Here is a 22844-nt window from a genome sequence, read left to right on the forward strand (position 1 = left end):
CTATATGTGTAATATGAATCGTAATACATTCTGCTATCATATATAACAAATTAGAATAAAATTTTTTAAAAAATGCTATTATGCCTAAGCCTCCAAGTATCCTGGACATGTTTTATACCTCTTGAGCCTTGTCATGGGACTGATAATACAGGGATGAAGCTGAGGGTCTTATATAAAGGCAGGAAGAACAGAGGGCACTGAAGACTAGTGGTGATATATTAAGAAAGTTTTTTTGAATAACTATTATTAATTCTATATATGTGTCTCATTGTTCTTAAAGAGTGCTTTAAATTTACATTTGAGTATGGTGTGGTAGTGTAATCCCAGTGACTTGGGAAGCTGAGGCAGGAGAATTCCTGCATTCAAAGCCAGGCTGGGCAACTTAGCAAGACCTTATCTCAAAATAAAAATAAAAAGATCTGAGGATGTAGCTCAGGGGTAGAGGACCTGACTATTCCTGGGGTTTAATCCTTAGTACTGCAAAAAACAAAAACAACCTTCTATGTTCATCAGCTTCTTGTCTTTATAATTTATCTGAGAGTTACATAGAGCCAAACTCAACAATCTCACTCCCTTTCTTTTTTTTGGGTGGGAGTTGTAGCTCAGTGGTAGAACACTTGCCTAGCACATGTGAAGCACTGGGTTTGATCCTCAGCACTACATAAAATCAATCAATCAATCAATAAAGGTATTAAAAAACAGGAACTACCAAAGACAATGATAACCTGAACACTTTCTCACATTAGAGGTACCCTTCTACCATTCCCTGATTATTTACCCAGCCCATTTGTACCTAGTGTTAAGCAAGAGGAGAGACTTAAGGTGGAGAAGTAGGGCACTTGATATTTTGAAGCTGTAGAAGAAGCAACTAAAGGACTCACATCAGGTAATAGGACCATTGGAAGGTTGGTGACTCAAAGTAGCCAACTGACCATAGGTCTCTCTTGCAGATGGCTTCAGTGAGCAGTGACAAAACTGGAGTCAAAGATGCCTCTGACCAGAATTTTGACTATATGTTCAAGCTGCACATCATTGGCAGAAGCAGTGTTGGCAAGACCTCCTTCCTCTTCTGTTATGCTGGATCATGGAGTTCAGATTCAAAGTGTTCTAAGAAAAGGAGAGAATGGTAGTAGGCCTAGCACATACTAATATTTGCTGAATGAATGAATGAGTGAATGAACAAATAAAAGATCAAGGCTCAGAAAGATTGGATTATAAGGACTTAAATTCACACAACTGTGGAATTTATCAGTTTATGAAGGTCATAATCATTGTTATCTCATTCAAGCCCTATAATAGCCTCTTGAGAAATGCAAGGGCAGAAATTGTTCTCCCCATTTCCTATATGAGGATATTGGGGCCCCAAAGTGATGAAGTGACTTTCATTAATTCAGCACACATTTTTACTGAGTGCTGTTATGTGTGAGGATTTGTGCTAGAAGCCAGGCATGCAGAAATGGAGTATATTAAATCCCAGATGTTCAGTCTAAAAGAGGGGCCAGAAGAGTAAACAGTTCCAAAACGACAAAAGTACCATTAGAGTGTTGTGAGAACACAGGAGCAGAGTCATATCTCTGCCATGCACAGGGAAGGTGACACCCTACCTGGACCTACAAGGATGAATAGGAGTTTATTAGGGGGAAAAATCATTCTAGGCAGAAGGAATCCATATACAAAGGGACGAAGGCATATTGTGGAGTATTTGGAGTAAAGTGTAATTTAATATTAAGATAGCACAGGTTGATGGGGAGAAGAATTGGGGAACAAAAGCTTAGAAAGTTGATTCTTTGGTTAGTTGGTTCTTCATTAATCTGAATGGTTTGGACTTGATATTTAGAGATGTGGGGAGCCATAAAAGCTTTTGAAACAGGGAATGATAACCCTATACTGAGCCCTGCCTCCTACAGGAGACTCTCCTTGACCACCATGTCTTCCCGTTGGGTTAGGCTTCTTGTGGACTTTCTCAGTCAAGGTTTCCTTGTTCTTTTATTCTAGTGTCTAGCCACCCAGAGATCCGCCACCATGTCTGATTCATATTTGTACTCCTAAACCCAGCAAGGGCTTGCCTCAGATCAACATATTCAGTAAATATTTGCTGAATGGGATTGAAGGGGAGGAGTTGGGTTCCACCCTAGTCCTGAGACAACATTTGTAGCAGGTGCAACGATGGGGTGATTCTGTGTATTTCCTCTGTTAAGCTGGGGTGGAGAGTGTGTAAATGATAGTTGACCATTAGAAGGTTGGTGACTGAAAGTCACACTAGAGGTGTGTTCTCAAGTGACCATAGGTCTGTCTCTCTTGCAGATGGCTTCAGTGACTGACGGTAAAACTGGAGTCAAAGATGCCTCTGACCAGAATTTTGACTATATGTTCAAATTGCTCATCATCGGCAACAGCAGTGTTGGCAAGACCTCCTTCCTTTTCCGCTATGCTGATGACACTTTCACCCCGGCCTTTGTTAGCACTGTGGGCATCGACTTCAAGGTGAAGACAGTCTACCGTCATGAGAAGCGAGTGAAGCTACAGATCTGGGTGAGTCATGGGTATCTTCAGCAGTATTGACCTGAGATATAACTAATCTGCTAGTCTACAGGCTGGGAGGTGGAACCAGCTTGGAATCTTTAGATACCAACATCAAATGTTAATGTGGTTTTAGGTCTGACCCCTGGGCTTCCCCATGCTGGTTTTATGTAAGTTTGCTCTCCTCTGAGGGTTCATTTGTGTCTGATGCTTAGATGTTCAAGAGACTTTATCCTGACTATGTAAACAAGTGACTAAGAAACTAGGCTTTGGAGTTAGAAACTTGGGTTCAGTCAGATTCTATTTCTACTACTGAGTAGCCACAGAAACTTGACTAAATTATTTAATCTCTCTGGGCCATCCTTTCTTCTTTGGAAATTATTTTATTTTTTTTATTGTCTTCTTTGGAAATTATAAGAGCATCTACATATAGGGCTGTTAGATGCTTAGTGTAGTACCTGGAATACAGCAAATACACAATCAGTGTTAGTTACTGTATCAGTTATCTATTGATGCTTAACAAATTATTTTAAAACTTGGTGGTATAAATAAACAATAATAATTTATTATCTCTTAGTTTCTCTGGGTCTAATATTTGGGAGTGGCTTGGGGTTTCTTGCGAAGTGTAGCCATATGCTGGCTTGGGTTTCAGTCATCTGGAGGACTGACTGGGTCTGGAGGATCCACTTCCAAGGTGGCTTACATGTCTGGTGCAGACTGTTGGCAGGAAGCTTACTTCCTTCCTATTTGGCCCTCTTAGTATCTTCACAGAGCTGCTTAATCCTCTTCATTGCATGGTAACTGGCTTTCCCTAGAGTGAGCAATCTAAGAAACCAAAGAGGAAAGGGAAATGTCTCTCATGTAGCCAAGTATTCTCTTGGTCATAGATTCAGTGTGGGAGGAAGTTACACAAAGGTTTGAATACTGGGAGAGAAAGATCATTTGGGACCATATTGGAAACTGGTCACACAACCACTATTGTTGTTGTTTACCAGTGGTACTAATAAAGTTTATATATGCACACAATGTTCATTTATATACATGTGTACATGCTTTATTATATATGTTATATATACAACTTTATTTTATATATACACACACACTATTACATATATACAACTCCCCCTCATGTATATATTTTAAATTATATAATACTTACTCTCTCTATATATTTTGTATGGGGAATTGAATCCAGGGCACTTTACCATTTAGCTGCATCCCCAGCCCTTTTTATTTTTTATTTTGAGATAGGGTCTTACTGAGTAGCTTAGGACCTTGCTGAGGCTGGCCTTGAACTTGTGATCCTCCTGCCTCAGCTTTCTGAATTACTGGGATTACAGGTGTGTGCTCCTGCACCTGGTAAAACGTGTGTGTGTGTGTGTGTGTGTGTGTGTGTGTGTGTGTGTGTGTATTTATTTATTTATTTAAAATTCTTACACATATGGAACACAACTTTTCATTTCTCTGGTTGTATATGATGTAGAGTCATACCATTTGTGCAATCATATCATACCCACACATCAGGGGCATAATGTCCATCTCATTCTACCGCCCCCCCACTTCCTCATGTATATATTTTAAATGATGTAATACCACATGGATCATATACTCATCAATGAATTTGCACTAGGATTGGAAATTTTGAAAATTTGTGAACATATTCAAAACATATTGTTTATTATCTATTTTGCTTAGCATATATATATTGCATTGTACATTTATTTGGACAGTCTATATATAATATTTTTACAGATTGTCATAATCTCACAATTAACATTATGAGGCAGATACTCTTTATATACCCTATTTTACAGAAAAAAACAGACAGTAACTTTCCTTAAGTCAGCCACACAAATGGAGCACAACTTTTGTACCCTCTAGCTAATGACAAGAAACTTCTGTGCATTATTCAAGATTTCCCTGACCTCCAATCGGCTGCCTATGTCCTCTCCCGCAAATTTCTGATTTGAACTCAGATCTTCTGATTATAAATTATATGTTATTTTCTCTACACTGAACATCTGAGGTCTTATAGAGGCCATATTTCAATTTATGATAATGTTAAATGTTAACTTATAGAGATAAGTGTTTATTTTGTTCATTTAAAGGCACTGAGGAATTATAAATCATTAGAAATGAGAGAAGCTATACAGGTTGTCTAGTTGATTGATTATCAAAGTGTGGTTTCTAGACCATCTATATGAGCAACAGTTGGGGATTTTTTTGGAAATGCAAATTCTTAGACCCCATCTCAGATCCACTGAATCTGAAACGCTGGGAGTGGAACCCAACAATCTGTGGTATAAGAAGTCTTCCAAGTGGTTTTAAGGCAGGCTAAAATTGTGAAACACTGATCTAGTTTAACTCTGTGGTGAGAGTAAACAAGCATGTATTAAAAACACCTCTTAGAGCCTAGTGCAATCACTTGTGTTATCTGATGTCATCTTTGCAGCCAATCACAGAGAGGGGTGAGGGCACCGAGTATTTAGGGTATGGTGAGCAATAGAGTGAAACTGAATCAAGGCTGAGAAAGAGCAGGGAAGGGATGTTGAGAGAGAAATTTGCTGGAGAGGACATAGGCAGTCGATTGGAGGTCAGGGAAATCTTGTATAATGCATAGAAGATTCTTGCCATTAGCTAGAGGGTACAAGCCTGAAGACTTCTTGGGATCTGAAGAAATTATTAGAGCTTATTTTTTAACCTATAAATACAAAATAAATTAATGTTTTATTAACATTTACTTTGTGGATTGGCACAGACATCTTTGTTTGATCCCTGTATCAGATATATCCTACTCCGGAAAGAGCTTGTTGTAGGAGGCATTCAGCCCTTTTAAGGGGTTAGCAGCAGTGACTTCCTTGCTCTGTTTTTTCATTTTTAGCCTATCGTGAGCTTGGCAGTTTTCCTGTACCTGGTTAAGTGGATTTATTGATAATACTATTTAGTTTCAACTAAATGAAATCTAGTTATGTGGCCTTTAAAGAGTTCTGTAAGGAAATCTCTGAAGACAGTACCAAGTATAGTAAAACCCAAGTGAGCACAAGAAAATAGCTGAAGTGATATTCTGTGATTCCAGCACAAGTTCATTTTCAGTTTACATTTCGAGGTAAAATCAATAAAGATCTAATTAGATCTGACTTAGTTGCTTTGCTTAAAAAACATTGCTTTGCTTAAAAAATTATCAGAGGGTTTTTATATGTGTGTATGTGCTTTTACAGGGCAAAATTTGTTTTTTTGTGCTGTTCATAAATATATTAAAATTTAAACCTTTGAATATTCATATTGTTAATTTCATTTTTATATTTTTAAACATATTTTGTGTACAAAAGTGGATATTTATGTAATCTAATAATCATATATTATGTACACTATACCTGTATTTGTCTTACTTAATAACTTTTGGGAACTCTATCACAGGTATTGATTGAGGAGCCATTGAAGGGTTTTAGCAAAATCAGTTTTTGCATTTAAAAAAAAAATCTCTGGCTTCAGATGAAACAACAACAAATTGTAGTTTGGATCCAAACTAATCAAATTGTATATGTTAAATATGTATAGTTTTTAATATGTAAATTATATCTCATAAAATTACTTAAAAATTAACCAACTAATTTAATTCAATATTGACCAGAGAGAGAGAGAGAGAGAGAGAAAGAGAAAGAGAGAGAGAGAGAGAGAGAGAGAAAGAAATGCACCAGTGGTTTGTATACATTATAAGGGCCTGAACTAAAGTACATCAGTCCGCTTGGGCTGCCATAACAAAATGCCACAGACTGATTGGCTTAAACTGCAGAAATTGTTTCCTTACACTCTGGAGACAAGAAGTCCAAGATCAAGGTGCCATCAGGATTGCAGACAGTCACTTTTTCACTATGTGTCACATGACTTTTCCTCCACATGTGGACCTAGGGGAGAGAGTGTATGATCTCCTCAGTGTCTCTCCTTGCAATGACACTAATCCTGTTGGATCAGGGTCTCACCCTTATAACCTCATTTAACCTTAATAACTTTCTTATAGCCCTTGTTTCCAAATATAGCCACACTGGGAGTTAAGGCTCCAACACCTGAATTTTGGAAGGATACAAACATTCAGTCCATAACACTAAGACAGTGACAAAGTGACATAAGGGATGGAAATGAGTACAGATTAGAGATTTAGGACCAGAATTTACCAAATTTGATAATCAATTAGTTGTAAAGGGAGAAACTGATATATACTTAACGTATACAATTTGATTAGTTTGGATGCAAACCACAATTTGTTGCTGTTGTTGGGTGTGTATGCCTCAATTTCATCTCTCCTTCATCTGAAGCCAGAGTGGTTTTTTTTTTTTAATGCAAAACTGATTTTGTTAAAACCCTTCAATGGCTCTCTAATACCTGTGATAGAATCTAAACTTTTTACACAAAAGTTATGTGATTTTTTTTTTCAAACTGTAAGCTCTGATAAATCACTTGGCTTCTATGAATACATATCTCTGACTGTAAAATTCTCCCAGGCTTGCTGAGAGGGACTAATGTGGAGCCATAGTATTGTGTTTGGCACATATCAGGAATGCAAGAAATTTTAGATTCCTTCTTTCTCTATCTCCTGGCCTACATGTAAAAGGTGACGGGGTCCTCTCCCAAGGTTTTTCATCTGTGATTCCAGAAGTGCTGGAACAGCACCTAGTACTCACTAGCCATGTATGAAGTATCCATTCAGTGCTTCCAGCCCTTTTGAGCTCTCCCAGGGGATTTTGGAAATCTGTTATTAGTGTGGAAGATGAAGAGGGGAGAAGGGGAGGTTATGAGCATCAGTGAGAAGGACCACCCACAATAGAAGTTTCTGCATCTTTAGGGGATATTGAATGATGAAGGCATTGGGAGTGCCTTGTTCCCTGGGATCCTTACCACATAGGCCTCTGTGAACCTCGTTGGTTTCCTGAGAGGTTAATTATTGTGAATCAGAAAAGAAAATCTTGCTGGAGAGGTGGGGCTAGGGGAAAAGTCTCATTAATAGGGAGCGAGAGCATGCTTAAGTGTGAGGGGAAGGAAACTTAGTAACTTCACAGCAACAGACCCAGCTAGAGGCCACTTACTGCTGGGTGCTGGTTGCCAGGCAACCCCTGAAGACCTGTGGAAAGAGACAAGCAGGAGGGGCTTCCACCACTTCCACATGGGGCCCATCACAGATGCTGGCAGGTTCAATGTGGGTCAGGGAAAATATTTACAGCTCTGTGGGAAGACTGAACTAACCTGGGACTCTGAAGTCTTAGATTCTAGTCCTGTCTCTACCCTGCAGTGGTTGTGTGATCTGGAGTGATCTGGAGTGACCCTTCCCCAATCCTTGCTGTCCTCACCTTATGGGTTGTTGTGAAATTAAGTGGGGGAAATGGAAGGGAAAGCCCATGGAGAGCTATGAAATCTTATAAGAACTGTGGGTATTTTCAGCCATGTGAATTCTTCTATGTGGTTTTTAAACCACTTGTTCTGTCTTTCACACCTTCCCTCAGACCCTGGGAAGTGGGGATGAGGTCAGATATGTCAAGTTATCTATGTGGAGCCAAGTGGAAAATGTCATCATTTCATTTATTCAGTAGACATTTATCTGGTGCTTGCACTGTGCCAGTCATTGGCTGGGGTGGGGATAATTCCTTCCTGCTCACATGCTTTGCACCCCAGTGGAGAGATAGGCACTAAGTACATGAATGAAAAGAATCTCATTTCTTCTGTGGTATGGGTCCTGAAGGAAAGGACAGATCTTTTTCATCCTCAGGCACTGGGACTCAGAGCTTAGGAATTACTGAACTGTGACTTAGATCTCATCCCCAGGCTTGTAACTGGGGTTCCTGCTTAGCTCTATTCACATTTTAAAAGACTAACTTAGCTGATGACCTTCACTACAACAGTTTACTCCAGGCCTGATCCCTGCCACTGGGATGGTCCAGTGACAGGGGCAGCCATCATGGAAAGACAAAATCTCTTCTTTTCTACTCCCACTAGTGAAGCTTTTTTGGTGGCCTGCATGTCAAAGACTTTAAAGACAGGAATGTGTCTGGGGTTACTTGTATAAAGACCAGAAATGCATTGGCTGGTCTTTCCAACAAGCTTGTATTGTGGATTCAAAAACTCAAGAACTCTATCTTTATTCTTAATCTGCCCCATTCCCCACCCCCTGTACTTGGGGATTGAAGCCTAGGCCTCCAGCAGGCCAGGCAAATGCTCTACCACTGAGATACATCTTGAGCTCAAGAACTCTATCTTTGTGAAGGACATACAGGTCACTGTCCTTGATCCTGGGCCTACCTTGGATTGCTGTTTTTCTTCCTCTTTCTTTTCAAGTCTCTCCTCTGAAACTCTCAGTGACCATGCAATTGCATACACCTCTATTATTCCATTTGCTTTGCTATGTTGGCAATGATTTAAAAGAGATAATGCGGGCTCGGGATGTGGCTCAGCAGTAGAGCTCTTGCCTAGTACGTGCGAGTCCTGGGTTCGATCCTCAACACATAAAAATGAATAAATAAAATAAAGGTAAAAAAAAAAGAAAAAAAAAAGAGATAATGCAGGGTTGGGGGTTAAGATCAGTGGCAGAGCACTTGCCTAGCATGTGCAAAGTCTGAGTTTGGTCCTCAGCCACCAACATGGTACCTTAAATCCTGAACAAAAAATAGTTTTTATTGAGATTCTAGGGGGATCAATAAATGGCCTTCCTTTTCATCCCTACCTAAGGTTGGAACCAATTTAGAGACAGATGTGGGAGTCAGAGAGGAAGTCTCATTACTCATCAAAAGTAGGATAAGGATGGGTGCCATGGCATGCGCCTGTAATTCCAGTGTCTGGGGAGTCTGAGGCAGGAGGATTGTGAGTTCAAAGACAGTCTCAGCAAAAGCATGTCCCTAAGCAACTCAGTGAGACCCTGTCTCTAAATAAAATACAAAATAGGGCAGGGGATGGGGCTTACTGGTCCAATGCCCCTGAGTTCAATCCCTGGTACCAAAAACAAACAAATAAGCTAAGATGAAATGCATGACTAAAGTGGTTTGGGCAAGTGGGGCTTGCTAATAATACCTTATCCTGGAATCAGCATAAACTCATCCACAGGCCAGTGTGGACTCCTTCTGCTACCTTTAGGAAGGTGAGCTCTAGCCACCCGAACCTAAACTGGAGATCTAGATAGAGGCCAGTGGACAACACAGAACAGTCTGAAGGCTGAACAGGGTTACTGGGACTCTGACATGTTCCTATGGCTCCTGGAGTACGGAGACAGTTTCTGAGTACATCATCCTTTGCTCAGCTCTTGTGATAATCAGAATTGATTTTTCTAGGCAGCAAGTTTCCTGGTGTGGCTGCAGAGACATGCTGACACTTTCATCTCCCCAAACCCTGTAGGAGCCAGCTGCTGGAAAAAGGTTTAATCTGATTTTAAAAAATCACAACAAAGACTATGGGAAGTCAAATCAGAATTGCAGGCATAGTCTGTCTTGGTAATTTGTAAATGAATTAACCAGTAATCCTGATTGGCTATTCAACGAGGCCTACCACCCACTTCCAACCATTCAAATTGGTGTGGGAGGAAAAGAAATAACCTAGAAGCCCTTTACACATCTGTTCATTCAAAAAAACATGTCATGCACATAGTATGTGCTAAGCTCTATGATAAAAGGGCACATAAACAACTACAATATGGTATAAATTATATAATAAAGAGATGAAGAAAATATTATAGGAACATGGAGCAGAACAGTTACTTCCACCTGGAAAAATCATTGAAGGTTTCACAAAGGAGGGTACATTTGAGCTGAGTCTTGACAAATAAATACAAGTTTTTCAGGTCAATATAGGGAAAAGGCCTTATAAACAAAAGAATAGGCATTTGCAAAAGCATATTTGCTTTTGAGGACCTTTTAAGTGCCTGGCTGTGCTAAGCTCTGCAGGGATTGGTGAAATAACATCCCTTCTTCTAAGGAGCACTCAATGTAGGCAATGGGAATACACCATGTACACAAATATTGATACATTTTAGGCACTGAGCAGTGGAATGACATGGTCTGATGTAGTTTTTTTTTTAATATTTATTTTTTAGTTGTAGTTGGACACAATATCTTTATTTTATTTATTTATTTTTATGTGGTGCTAAGGATAGAACCCAGTGCCTCATGCATGCCAGGCAATCACTCTACCACTGAGCCGCAACCCCAGCCCCCTGATGTAGCTTTTTTTTTTTTTTAAATATTTCTTTAACACCTTTATTTCACTTGTTTATTTTTTTTATGTGGTGTTGAGGATCGAACCCAGGGTCTCGCACGTGCGAGGCATGTGCTCTACTGCTGAGCCACAACCTCAGTGCCCCCTGATGTAGCTTTTAAATAAACTTTTTATCTGGATAATTTTAAATTTATAGAAAAATTGCAATGATAGTACAGAGAAATTCCATATATCCTTTACTTATATATCCCATTTTGTGTAATGTTAACATATTACAAAACCATGGTACATTCATCAAATCTAAGAGACTATTATTGACATAATATGATTTATTAAACTAAGAACTTTATTCAGATTTCAGTATTTGTTTACTATATCCTTTTTACTATCCCATGATCCAACCTAAGCTACTACATTGCATTTAAAACACTTTGACATATAATTTATATCCCATAAAACTGTACTCTTTTAAAGTATACAGTTCACTGATTTTTAGTATAGTCACAAAATGTGCAACTATTACACTACTTACATCTTAATATTTAACAGGGTTTCTCTGAGACAGTGTTATGTCTGTTTCAATAATAAATTATGAAGAGCAAAGGGCAGAAGTAGGTAGAACCTGTCAGGATTTGCAACAATGGAAATGTCAGGATTTGCAACAATGGAGATTGGGAATGATGGTTTCTTCAACAAGGGGGATAGTGGCTATGGTAGGGAAAATAGTTAGATTCTATTCTATTCATATGTCAAAAATATTGCTGACAGGGTTTGAATTGGATGAAGTGGGAGAGTGAACAGGAGGGGTCAAAAGGTTGATCTGAGAGACTGGAAGGTTATAGCCCAGAGATGAATACTGTAGGGAAAACAGGATTGGGGAGACAAATGAAGACTCTGTTTGGTCATGTTATGTTGAAGACAGCTGTTAGAGAACCAAGAAGAGACACAGAATATGCAATTGAATGAATGAGTCTACAGGTCAGGGTAAAGGACTGACTGCAAATATAAATTAGCAAGTCATCATATGTAGATGGTAATTTAAAAATTGTTTTAGTTGTTGATAGAACTTTATTTTTATTGATTTATGTGTGGCGCTGAGAAATAACCAAGTACCTCACAGGTGCTAGGTAAGTGCTCTACCACTGAGCCACCATGCCAGCCCTGTAGATGGTATTTTAAACCATGAAATTTGTGAGGCACTGGGTTCAAGTCACAGTATCAAAAATAAGTAAATAGGGACTGGAGTTGTAGCTCAGCGGTAGAGTGCTTGCCTCGTACATGTGAGGCACTGGGTTCAATTCCCAGCACCACATATAAATAAACAAATAAAATAAAGGTCCATTAACAACTAAAAACAAACATTAAAAAAATAAGTATATAGGGGCTGAAATTGTAGCTCAGTGGTAGAGCTTGATAGTGGTAGGTTTGATCTTCAGCACCACTTAAAAATAAATAAATAAGAAATAAAGTTTAATTTATTAAACTTTATTTGGGACTGTAGCTCAATGACAGAGTGCTTGTCTAGCATGTGTGAGGCACTGGGTTCTATCCTCAACACCACATAGAAATAAACAAATAAAAGCATTGTGTCCAGGGGCTGGGATTGTGGCTCAGTGGTAGAGCTGTCGCCTAGCACATTCGAGGCACTGGATTTGATCCTCAGCACCACATAAAAATAAATAAAATAAAATAAAGATATTGTGTCCAGTTACAACTAAAAAATAACTATTAAAAATTTTAAAAAAGTAGTGTCCATTTACAACTACAAATAAATTAAAAAAGAAAGAAAGTTTAAAAATAAAGAATGTAAAAATAAAAATAAAAAAGTAAATAAAACCCCAACAAGACTGAATAAGACCAATGAGGGAGAAAGTGAAGATGGAGGAAAGATTTTGAGGACTAAGCCCAGAGATATTCTGACATTGAGATGTTGGGGAAATGAGGAAGAATTGGCAAGAAGGCAAAAAGGGTGATTGAAAAGAGAAAGTGTAGTGTCCTGGCAGCTAAGTGAAGATGGTTTTACAAAGAAAGGGACCTCTGTATTGAATGTAGCTGACAGGTTATGAATATGAGGACCAAAAATTGACTACTGGATTTTGCAACATGGAGTACACTGGTAACCTTGATACACGCTGTTTTGGTAAAGTGATGGGAATGAAAACCTGCTTAAGAGAGAGAGAAAAGAAATTGGAGACGTTAAGTAATTCATAGCATTTTCAAGGATTTTGCTGTAAAGAAAAGGAAACAATTGGGATAGCAAGGGAATTGAATTAGAAGAGTTTTTGTTTTTAAGCTGGGAAAAGTAACAGAATCTTTGTGTGCTAGTGAAACAATACAATGGCGATCAACAAATCAAACAACCAATAAAGATACAAAATCACAAAACTGGTATGACATAGGACAGAGAGGAGAATTCCTGGGACAGTATCTGAGAGCTGATGGGAGGGTGAGTCCTTGCTAAGAGCACATCCATGTCATCAGGAGAGAAAGCAGAGGGCTTGGGCACAGGTGTAGCTTCAGGTTGCATGTACTGGTGGGAGTCCTCTTGGATACAATTTTCTGATGAAGGAGGAAACAAGGACATCAACTAAGAGTTAGGACAGAGGAGAAAGATTAGAGATTTGAAGAGAGAGGAGGCTGTCTTATAGGAAAGTGGGAGAGTGAATAGACTAGGGAAATGTAATTTGATTGCTAATTAGCATTAAAGCTCCACTTGAAATTAGTGATCATAAGTTAGAATTCATAAGTTTGAAAAATGGTTATGTTTTTCTCCAGCTATATTTTGCTTTGTGGATACATGCATAAAATAGGCAGAGATTGCTTTAATGAAGGTAAGTAAAGTACAAAAAAAGCAGTAGAGGGCCAAGGGTGTCAGAGGCATTTGTGGGGAAGTTATTGTCATGACTGACTGTAGGATTCAAGCTGAGCTGGGAAGGAGGTAAGGATCAGAGGGGTGAGGGCTGGTAAAGAGATGGTAGGGGATGAACACTATTGAAACAGAATCTCGGAGTGGGCTGGCAATCATAGTGGGCTGAGTGTGGGACACTTGAAATTACTATTGGGAAAGTTGAGGTCCAGGGTGTGACTGTGAGAGTGACGGATGAGGTGGGGTTAGAGATCAACATTTCTGGAGGAGAGAAGTTTAAGGAAATGAAAGTCCAAAAGGTTGAAAGGCTCATCTATATGAGTATTGAAATCATTCCTATCTCCAATTTCTCTTCTCCCTCTATATGGGTATTGAAATCACCAAAAAATTATGGAGAAAGTAACAGTGAACCAGCAGCTGTGCACTTGACAATAGGGGGATGAATGGGTGACATAATTTCATGAGATGAGATTCAAAGCTGGAGGTATTTTGTTTTGTTTTGTTTTTTGAAGGGGGGAATTGATCTGGATACAGGGGTGAGAGGCTACAACATATATCCCATCTCCTGGCCTAGTGATTGAAGGGTGATGAGAAAGGAAGCAACCAGAAATTTGGAAGCTTTGGGGGAGCCATGTTCTCAGGGAGAGCTAGGTTTCATTTACAACAGGATGGGGATCCGGAACAAGACAGGGATGCCCTCTATCACCACTTCTATTCAATATAGTTCTTGAAACACTGGCCAGAGCAATTAGACAGATGAAAGAAATTAAAGGCATAAAAATAGGAAAAGAAGAACTTAAATTATCACTATTTGTGGATGACATGATTCTATACCTAGAAGACCCAAAAGGGTCTACAAAGAAACTACTAGAACTAATAAATGAATTCAGCAAAGTGGCAGGATATAAAATCAACACACATAAATCAAAGGCATTTCTGTATATCAGCGACAAAACTTCTGAAATGGAAATGAGGAAAAACACTCCATTCACAATATCCTCAAAAAAAATAAAATACTTGGGAATCAACCTAACAAAAGAGGTGAAAGATTTATACAATGAAAACTACAGAACCCTAAAGAGAGAAGTAGAAGAAGATCTTAGAAGATGGAAAAATATACCCTGTTCATGGATAGGCAGAACTAACATCATCAAAATGGCGATATTACCAAAAGTTCTCTATAGATTTAATGCAATGCCAATCAAAATCCCAACGGCATTTCTTGTAGAAATAGATAAAGCAATCATGAAATTCATATGGAAAAATAAAAGACCCAGAATAGCAAAAGCAATTCTAAGCAGGAAGTGTGAATCAGGCGGTACAGCGATACCAGATTTCAAACTATATTACAGAGCAATAGTGACAAAAACAGCATGGTACTGGTACCAAAACAGGCGGGTGGACCAATGGTATAGAATAGAGGACACAGAGACTAATCCACAAAGTTACAACTATCTTATATTTGATAAAGGGGCTAAAAGCATGCAATGGAGGAAGGATAGCATCTTCAACAAATGGTGTTGGGAAAACTGGAAATCCATATGCAACAAAATGAAACTGAATCCCTTTCTCTCGCCATGCACAAAAGTTAACTCAAAATGGATCAAGGAGCTTGATATCAAATCAGAGACTCTGTGTCTGATAGAAGAAAAAGTTGGCTCTGATCTACATATTGTGGGGTCGGGCTCCAAATTCCTTAATTGGACACCCATAGCACAAGAGTTAATAACAAGAATCAACAAATGGGACTTAATTAAACTTAAAAGTTTTTTCTCAGCAAGAGAAACAATAAGAGAGGTAAATAGGGAGCCTACATCCTGGGAACAAATTTTTACTCCTCACACTTCAGATAGAGCCCTAATATCCAGAGTATACAAAGAACTAAAAAAATTAGACAATAAGATAACAAATAACCCAATCAACAAATGGGCCAAGGACCTGAACAGACACTTCTCAGAGGAGGACATACAATCAATCAACAAGTACATGAAAAAATGCTCACCATCTCTAGCAGTCAGAGAAATGCAAATCAAAACCACCCTAAGATACCATCTCACTCCAGTAAGATTGGCAGCCACTATGAAGTCAAACAACAACAAGTGCTGGTGAGGATGTGGAGAAAAGGGTACACTTGTACACTGCTGGTGGGACTGCAAATTGGTGCGGCCAATTTGGAAAGCAGTATGGAGATTCCTGGGAAAGCTGGGAATGGAACCACCATTTGACCCTGCTATTGCCCTTCTCGGACTATTCCCTGAAGACCTTAAAAGAGCATGCTACAGGGATATTGCCACATCGATGTTCATAGAAGCACAATTCACAATAGCTAGACTGTGGAACCAACCCAGATGCCCTTCAATAGATGAATGGATAAAAAAAATGTGGCATCTATACACAATGGAGTACTATGCAGCAATAAAAAATGACAAAATCATAGAATTTGCAGGGAAATGGATGGCACTCGAGCAGATTATGCTTAGTGAAGCTAGCCAATCCCTAAAAAACAAATACCAAATGTCTTCTTTGATATAATGAGAGCAACTATGAACAGAGCAGGGAGGAAGAGTAGGAAGAAAAGAGTAACATTAAACAGAGACATGAGATGGGAGGGAAAGGGAGAGAAAAGGGAAATTGCATGGAAATGAAGGGAGACCCTCATTGCTATACAAAATTACATATAAGAGGTTGTGAGGGGATTGGGAAAATAAACAAGGAGAGAAGTGAATTACAGTAGATGGGGTAGAGAGAGAAGATGGGAGGGGAGGGGAGGGGGGATAGTAGGGGATAGGAAAGGTAGCAGAATACAACAATTACTAATAGGGCATTATGTAAAATTGTGGATGTGTAACCGACGTGATTCTGCAATCTGCATTTGGGGTAAAATTGGGGGTTCATAACCCACTTCAATCTAATGTATGAAATATGATATGTCAAGAGCTTTGTAATGTTGTGAACAACCAATAAAAAAAAATAATAGGAAAAAAAAACAAGATGGGGAAAGGAACATTCAATGAGAGATTGACAAAAAGATTTTTTCTGATAACTGATTTTTAGAAGACCCAGGGAATTTTTTGAATGGGGAGGGGAGGAGATAGGTTTAGAAAAGATGATGAACTGAGCTCTATGGGAATCAGAGTATAGTAATTGGGGATGGTCTGGACTTGTTCCCATAATTTTTAAAAATTAATTTTATTTGTTTTTCTTGCCATGATTGACATGAGCAGAGGAACAAAGGTCAAATGAAACGATTATAATAAAGACAGATGGACCCAGGACAGACAGACAGTGGTTTTGTGTTGGGTATGGGAGGATCCTTACTTCTTTTTTTATTTTTATTTTTTTTAAGTTATAGTTGGCACAATACCCTTATTTTATTTATTTAATTTTTTGTGGTACTGAGGATCAAACCCAGTGCCTCACACGTGCGAGGCAAGCGCTCTACCTCTGAGCCACAAACCCAGCTCCTCTTGCTTCTTTTTGATCCCTGTTTTTAGAGGCCCAGAGACTGGATGGACGGGGAGGGGGTGCTATTCTTATTCTGAATGCCACTTTATACATCAGTAATTATTGGGGCAATGAAAAACAGCTACCATTTATGTAAATAAGGCTAATAATCCTTCCCCTAGGGCTGATGTGAACTGGCAGTCACACGGATGTCATGTCAGCACTGTGTCAGTGTTTCTATCAACTCATATCATCCTCAAAATAAACACATGAGCTAGGTATTATTATTACATCTATTTTGCAGATAAGTAAACTGAGGTCCAGAGGAGTTAGGTTACTTACTCAAGCTCACACAAATAGTAAATATCAGAGTCCAAATTTGAATCAAGTTCTCTCTGACTTCAAAATCCTGGTATGCCTATGCCCTCTCCCCTTCTTCTCCTTGTTATAGTTTCACATGGAGTAAGGACTTTGGTAAAGCACACATTAAATGGTGAAAATGTTAAACATTATATTTATATATAGCAACTATATATTTTTCAGATGTTTTACCTCCTTTTTTATCACAATGTATGGTACTCAGAACAGATGAGGATACAGACTCTAAGTTGAGACTTGACCAAATCATACAGACTAGTAAATGGCACAGCTGGGCTTCAAAATTAGAGCTTTCTACTGTGTTCTTATCACACCCAGCTGCCTTCACCATTCTTTCTAATGCGCTGTGATACTCCGAGGACCTCACAGGAAATTAAGAGTCAACACCATAGCTAAAAATTGTAATCTCCAAGCAAACATTCTTGAAAAGGGACACATCTGTTGTAAACTATTACCTGTTAGCTTTCCAGACTCCCCTCCCTTTCTATCAACTCTCCTGTCTCTCTAGTCCCCATGACTTCCTAAGTGATTCTAATAAGCATCCCAGGTTGAGCAACACCGGTGTACAGATATATAATTAAGTGATTTGACACTTAATGTAATTGTCTCTAAGGATCTGCTACACACTGTGGCCCAGGATGAGGGGAGGCATGAGGGACTCAGTTCAGCTGTGGTAGAATGAACACATGGCATAAGTAGTGTCTCTGAACCTGTTTACTCAGCTGTAAAATAGGAAAAGTGTTAATACTTCTTAATATTGTAGTAAAGATTAAATGTGACAATATAAGGAAGAGACCTAGCATGGTGCCTGTAACAGATGCTCGATAATCAAACACAAAGTCCCATAGTGGGAGTGAGGGGTAAGTCAGGATTTGTTTGTTCCTGTCCTATTATGCCTTACTGTTGTGACTGATCTTGGGTGATAGCTATCATTTTTAAGACTGAGCTATGGGGTTGACGATATGGAGTCATCAGCAGAGAAATTAGATGTGCATCTTCCCTCTTCACCCCCATATTCAGTACTCTGCCCCTGCAAATGTCTAGTTGCCTTTGAAGATTGGAAATGATTTAGCTTCCTTAGAACCTTCCTGATGTATTGCTAAGGGCAGGGGTTGGAGTAGGGGAGGCCCTTCAACTGAGGGTTTATACCCCCCTCCCTCCTGCGACTCCTCCTTCCCCCACACAATTGCCCTGCACCTTGAGTTGCAAGGTGACATTAGAAACTCTCATTCTCTCTGTACTCTAGTGCTTCTCACCTTCCTTGGTGAAGTCTGTCAACTCTGAGCTAATGACACAGAGTCTCTGGCTCAGGCCTGGATGAATAGGAGGTCAAGTCTAAGGGGATATCTGTGTTGCTTGTCTTGAGCACCCTCACCAACACTGCCCCCAGCTCAAAACAGGTCATCCTTTATTCCCGTTCCTATTCATTCCATTGTTCACGAGAACCCTCAATTCTATCTCCCAAATTTCTCCAAAACTCATCCCAATTCTGTTCTATAAACCTTTATTCTGTTTATTTGTGTTGAGGGCGGACTGTGAGCCTGGCTCTCTTCTCTCCCCCTTTCCTACCTCAGATTCCCATTTTCTCTCCACTTAGACTATAGCAGCAGCCAGAATGGAGCTTCTTGTCCTCAGTCTTGCTCTCTCCAAGTGTTTTCTGATCACTGTCACTCCAGTGCTTAAAACCTGGGAGGGAGGGGGTCTCCCCATCAATATATAATAAATCCATTAGACTGGCACTCTATTACAAAGCGGCCAGCACCTTGCCAGGGTAATTTTTCCTGCGCAGGAGAGGATAAGCCACCTGAGAAAATAAAGTCTGAAGTAATTAGTGAAGAAATAAAAGACAAAGTCAGAATTATAGTTTTAAGGGAACACCTGATAGATTCTTCTAGTTCTAGAAGGAGCTAGAACAGAACAGTTAAAAAATGGCTCTAAGTAATCTCCATACTGCTTTCCATATTGGCTGCACCAATTTGCAGTCCCACCAGCAATGTATGAGTATGCCTTTTCCCCCACATCCTCGCCAACACTTATTGTTGTTTGTATTCTTAATAGTTGCCATTTTGAGTGAGATGAAATCTTAAGAGTAGTTTTGATTTGCATTTCTATAATTGCTAGAGATGTTGAATATTTTTTTCATGTATTTGTTGCTTGATTGAGGGCAGGGGCCAAGTCTAATCATGTCTACAGCTCCAGCACCAGGCACAGGCACAGGCACAGGCACAGAAACTTGCCAAGAATAAGAGTTCAATAAAGACAGAATAGCTGGTCATGGTGGTGTATGCCTGGTATCCCAGCTACTTGGGAGGCAGGAAGATGGCAAGTTTGAGGGTAGCCTGGGCAACATAGCAAGAGCCTGTCTCAAAATAAATAAATAAATAAATAAATAAATAAATAAATAAATAAATATTTTTTTTAAAAAGGAAATGTAGCTCAGTGGCAGAGTAGCCCTGTGTTTAATCCTCAGTATTGCCACAATAACAACAATAACAATAAACAAGCAAAATCCCCAAAACACTGCCAAAATCAAAGCGAGTGATAAGTCCCGAGTCAAGGTCTCCCTCCTTCTCCATCAGTTCTGGCTGGCCTTGAACTTGTGATCCTTTGTCTCAGCCTTCTGAGGAGCTGAAATTACAGGCATGTGCCATAGGGCTGGGTTTGCTATAATAATTATTTTACATATGACTTCAGGCTGAACTTTTCACAGTTTTCTCAGCTACACTTGGGGAGGAATAGATAATGAAGGTAAGGGGTGGGGGACAAAAAAATCCAAGGTGTTCCTGAGGTTAGACATTGTGTTCAGACTACCATGAGGTGTCATTTTGTGAGGGGAGAAAGTACTGTCCTGCTCCACTGGTTGTTGTCAACTGATTGAGCCCAAAGGCTGGCTTGGAAATTTACCACCAGTGGGGGTAATAAGTCTTTTCATTTCCTTGCAGCAGAAGTTTGTTGAGGCAGCTCCCATCCCAACTTTCTTGGACTCCTCCTTCTGTACACTTTCCTACACCTCCATCTCCCCAGGAATCTGAGACATGGCCTGGAGCTGGTTCCGGGGGAAAGAACAAACAGGGCTGGGGATGTGGCTCAAGCGGCAGCGTGCTCGCCTGGCATGCATGCGGCCCGGGTTCGATCCTCAGCACCACATACAAACAAAAATGTTATGTCCACTGAAAACTAAAAAATAAATATTAAAATTCTCTCTCTCTCTAAAAAAAAATAAAAAAAAACAGATTGAGGGCAAACTGTAAGCTGAATGAACACAACTGATGTTTATACAGAGCTTTAGAGCTGACAAGGCACTGTCACAACACTTACCTCATTTTATCCTCCCAACAATACGGAGAAAAGGATATTATTATTAACACTGTTTTGTGGCTAGTCTGTAGTTGAGAAAGTCAAGTAACTGGTCCAAGGTTACATGTCAGGAAGTGGTGGAGCTGGAATTGGAACTCTGTTGGGCTTCATTCTCAAATCCATAGTCTTTCTGCTGTCCCTCATAGTACCTCTTCATTAAGGTTTATAGTGTTTAATTAAATGACACCTATGTGCTAAAGGAACACTAAAGTTAAGGGAATGATGAGAATTAGGGTAGTTTCAATAGGCTTTTTGGAGGAGGTGATCTCACTCCTGAGGTGAGAACAGAAGTGGGTGCCAAGGAGCATAGTTTTTTTTTTTTTTAATTTTTTAAAAAAAATCTTGTTCCAAAGGAACAAGTGGCAGAGAAAGATTAGATATAGTGAGGGTCTTAACCTTTTTGTTTTCTGTTTGGTTATGATTCTAGCCTGATTCCCCACTACCTCCCTGGTACACTGTTCAAATGATCTCTCAGCTGTTCATTCAAACATTCAAAATTGAATCAAACAAACAAACTAAACCACTACAAGAAAGAGTTTATATGGAGAGTTTATATGGAGAGTTTTTATAAAAGTCACTAGGAGAGTTTATTATCTCATGGAAGAGACAAACATTGTAGCAATTCATGTACTGCTTAGTTAGAAAGTGGGGGGCTGGGATGTGGCTCAAGCGGTAGCGCGCTCTGCGTGCGGCCCGGGTTCGATCCTCAGCACCACATACCAACAAAGATGTTGTGTCCGCCGAGAACTAAAAAATAAATATTAAAAATTCTCTCTCTCTCTCTCTCTCTCTCCTCTCTCACTAAAAAAAAAAAAAAAAAAAAAAAAAAAGAAAAAGAAAGTGGGTAGAACAGGGGTAAGGAAGACTGTCAGATCAGACCATAGGGTTCATCTATATGACTTCAGGTAAGATATTTAGTCTCTAAATCTCAGTTATTTCATACGTAAAAAGAGCATGAAAAAGGAACTTCTCCCAGAAAGTTGTAGTAAGAATTACCATGGTGCCTGGCACACTCTGTTACAGCAAATGTTACCCAGTCATTACTTCTGCCTGTGGGTATTGGAAGAAATGAGTCATAGAGGGGGATGCATTTGTGTTGAAGTCTGATTGATAGGTAGGGACTGGTTCATCAGGGCAGGGGATAAGGCTTTTCCAGGCAGAAGGAACAGCATAAGCAAAGCACCGAGATAGGGGAATACAATGTTTGGAACTTCAGGAGTATCCCATGGTGGTGGGAACCTAGGGAAAAAAGGATGGAAAGGGGTGATATGAACATAAATCCCTGAAACCATTAGGTTAGAAAATCAGGGATAAGTTTAGCATCCTAGCAACCTGGAAGACAGAATAGCATAGGGGTTAAATCCCCAGCTCTAACACTCTTTAAATGGGAATATTTGCAAGTACTCTGTAAACATTCTTCGTAGTACCTCAGTATCTTTGAGTTCCTAATCACCTCAAAGAGCTGGTTGTGAGGACTGTTGAAGTAATGTATGAAAAACACTTGTCACAGTGCCTGTCACTTAGTAAGTACTCAATTCATGTTAAAATTATTATTTCATTATAATAATAATTATTTTGTATCCTGATGCAGTATACATAATATCCTTATAACTCCATAGAGCTAAAAGGGGCCCTAAAAATCATCTAGTTTAATATCCCTATTTTAAAGATGGAAGGTCCAAAGCCCAGGGTATAGGTTGTTCTTAAGCCCACAAAGCAAATGAGCGGCAAAATTAAATGATCCCAGGACTCTTAACTCCCAGCCTGCAATTATAGGTTCCTGTTGTTAGGCTGCTCCTGAGAGGTTCCTCCTTCTTCCTCACATGCTTGCCCCACCATTCTTTATAAATATATTTCAAGGCTTTTGCTTTGTGGAGCCAGAGTGTTGATCCTATTTTTAGAACACTTTGGCACCTGTATGCAAATGATCCTTAGGGGATTTGTCTGCTATGGTTACTGGGGCCAAATCCCCAAAGAAAGCAGCTCTGAGACACAGAGGGAAAGCATAGCCCAGAGCAGGCTGGAGATCCTGAACTCCTGATTTCTCTTTCTAGTTAAGTTCCAGATGTCCTGAGAAGTTCAGTTTAAT

The 22844-nt window shown here is 39.4% G+C and overlaps 1 protein-coding gene across 1 annotated transcript in view; it reads left to right on the forward strand.

Moving 5' to 3' along the window:
• Nucleotides 1-2304: 2304 nt before the first annotated feature.
• The window catches only part of RAB3B (RAB3B, member RAS oncogene family), a gene marked incomplete at its 5' end in the record, with an annotated part of 52423 nt that continues 31883 nt past the window's right edge, over nucleotides 2305-22844 (forward strand). The window contains one exon of the mRNA XM_081308244.1: nucleotides 2305-2532. Coding sequence (XP_081164370.1) covers nucleotides 2305-2532 — 228 coding nt within the window. The remainder of the gene's footprint in view (nucleotides 2533-22844) is intronic.

Source organism: Spermophilus citellus, assembly GCF_964194105.1.
Source record: "Spermophilus citellus genome assembly, chromosome: 9".
Lineage (NCBI taxonomy): Eukaryota > Metazoa > Chordata > Mammalia > Rodentia > Sciuridae > Spermophilus > Spermophilus citellus.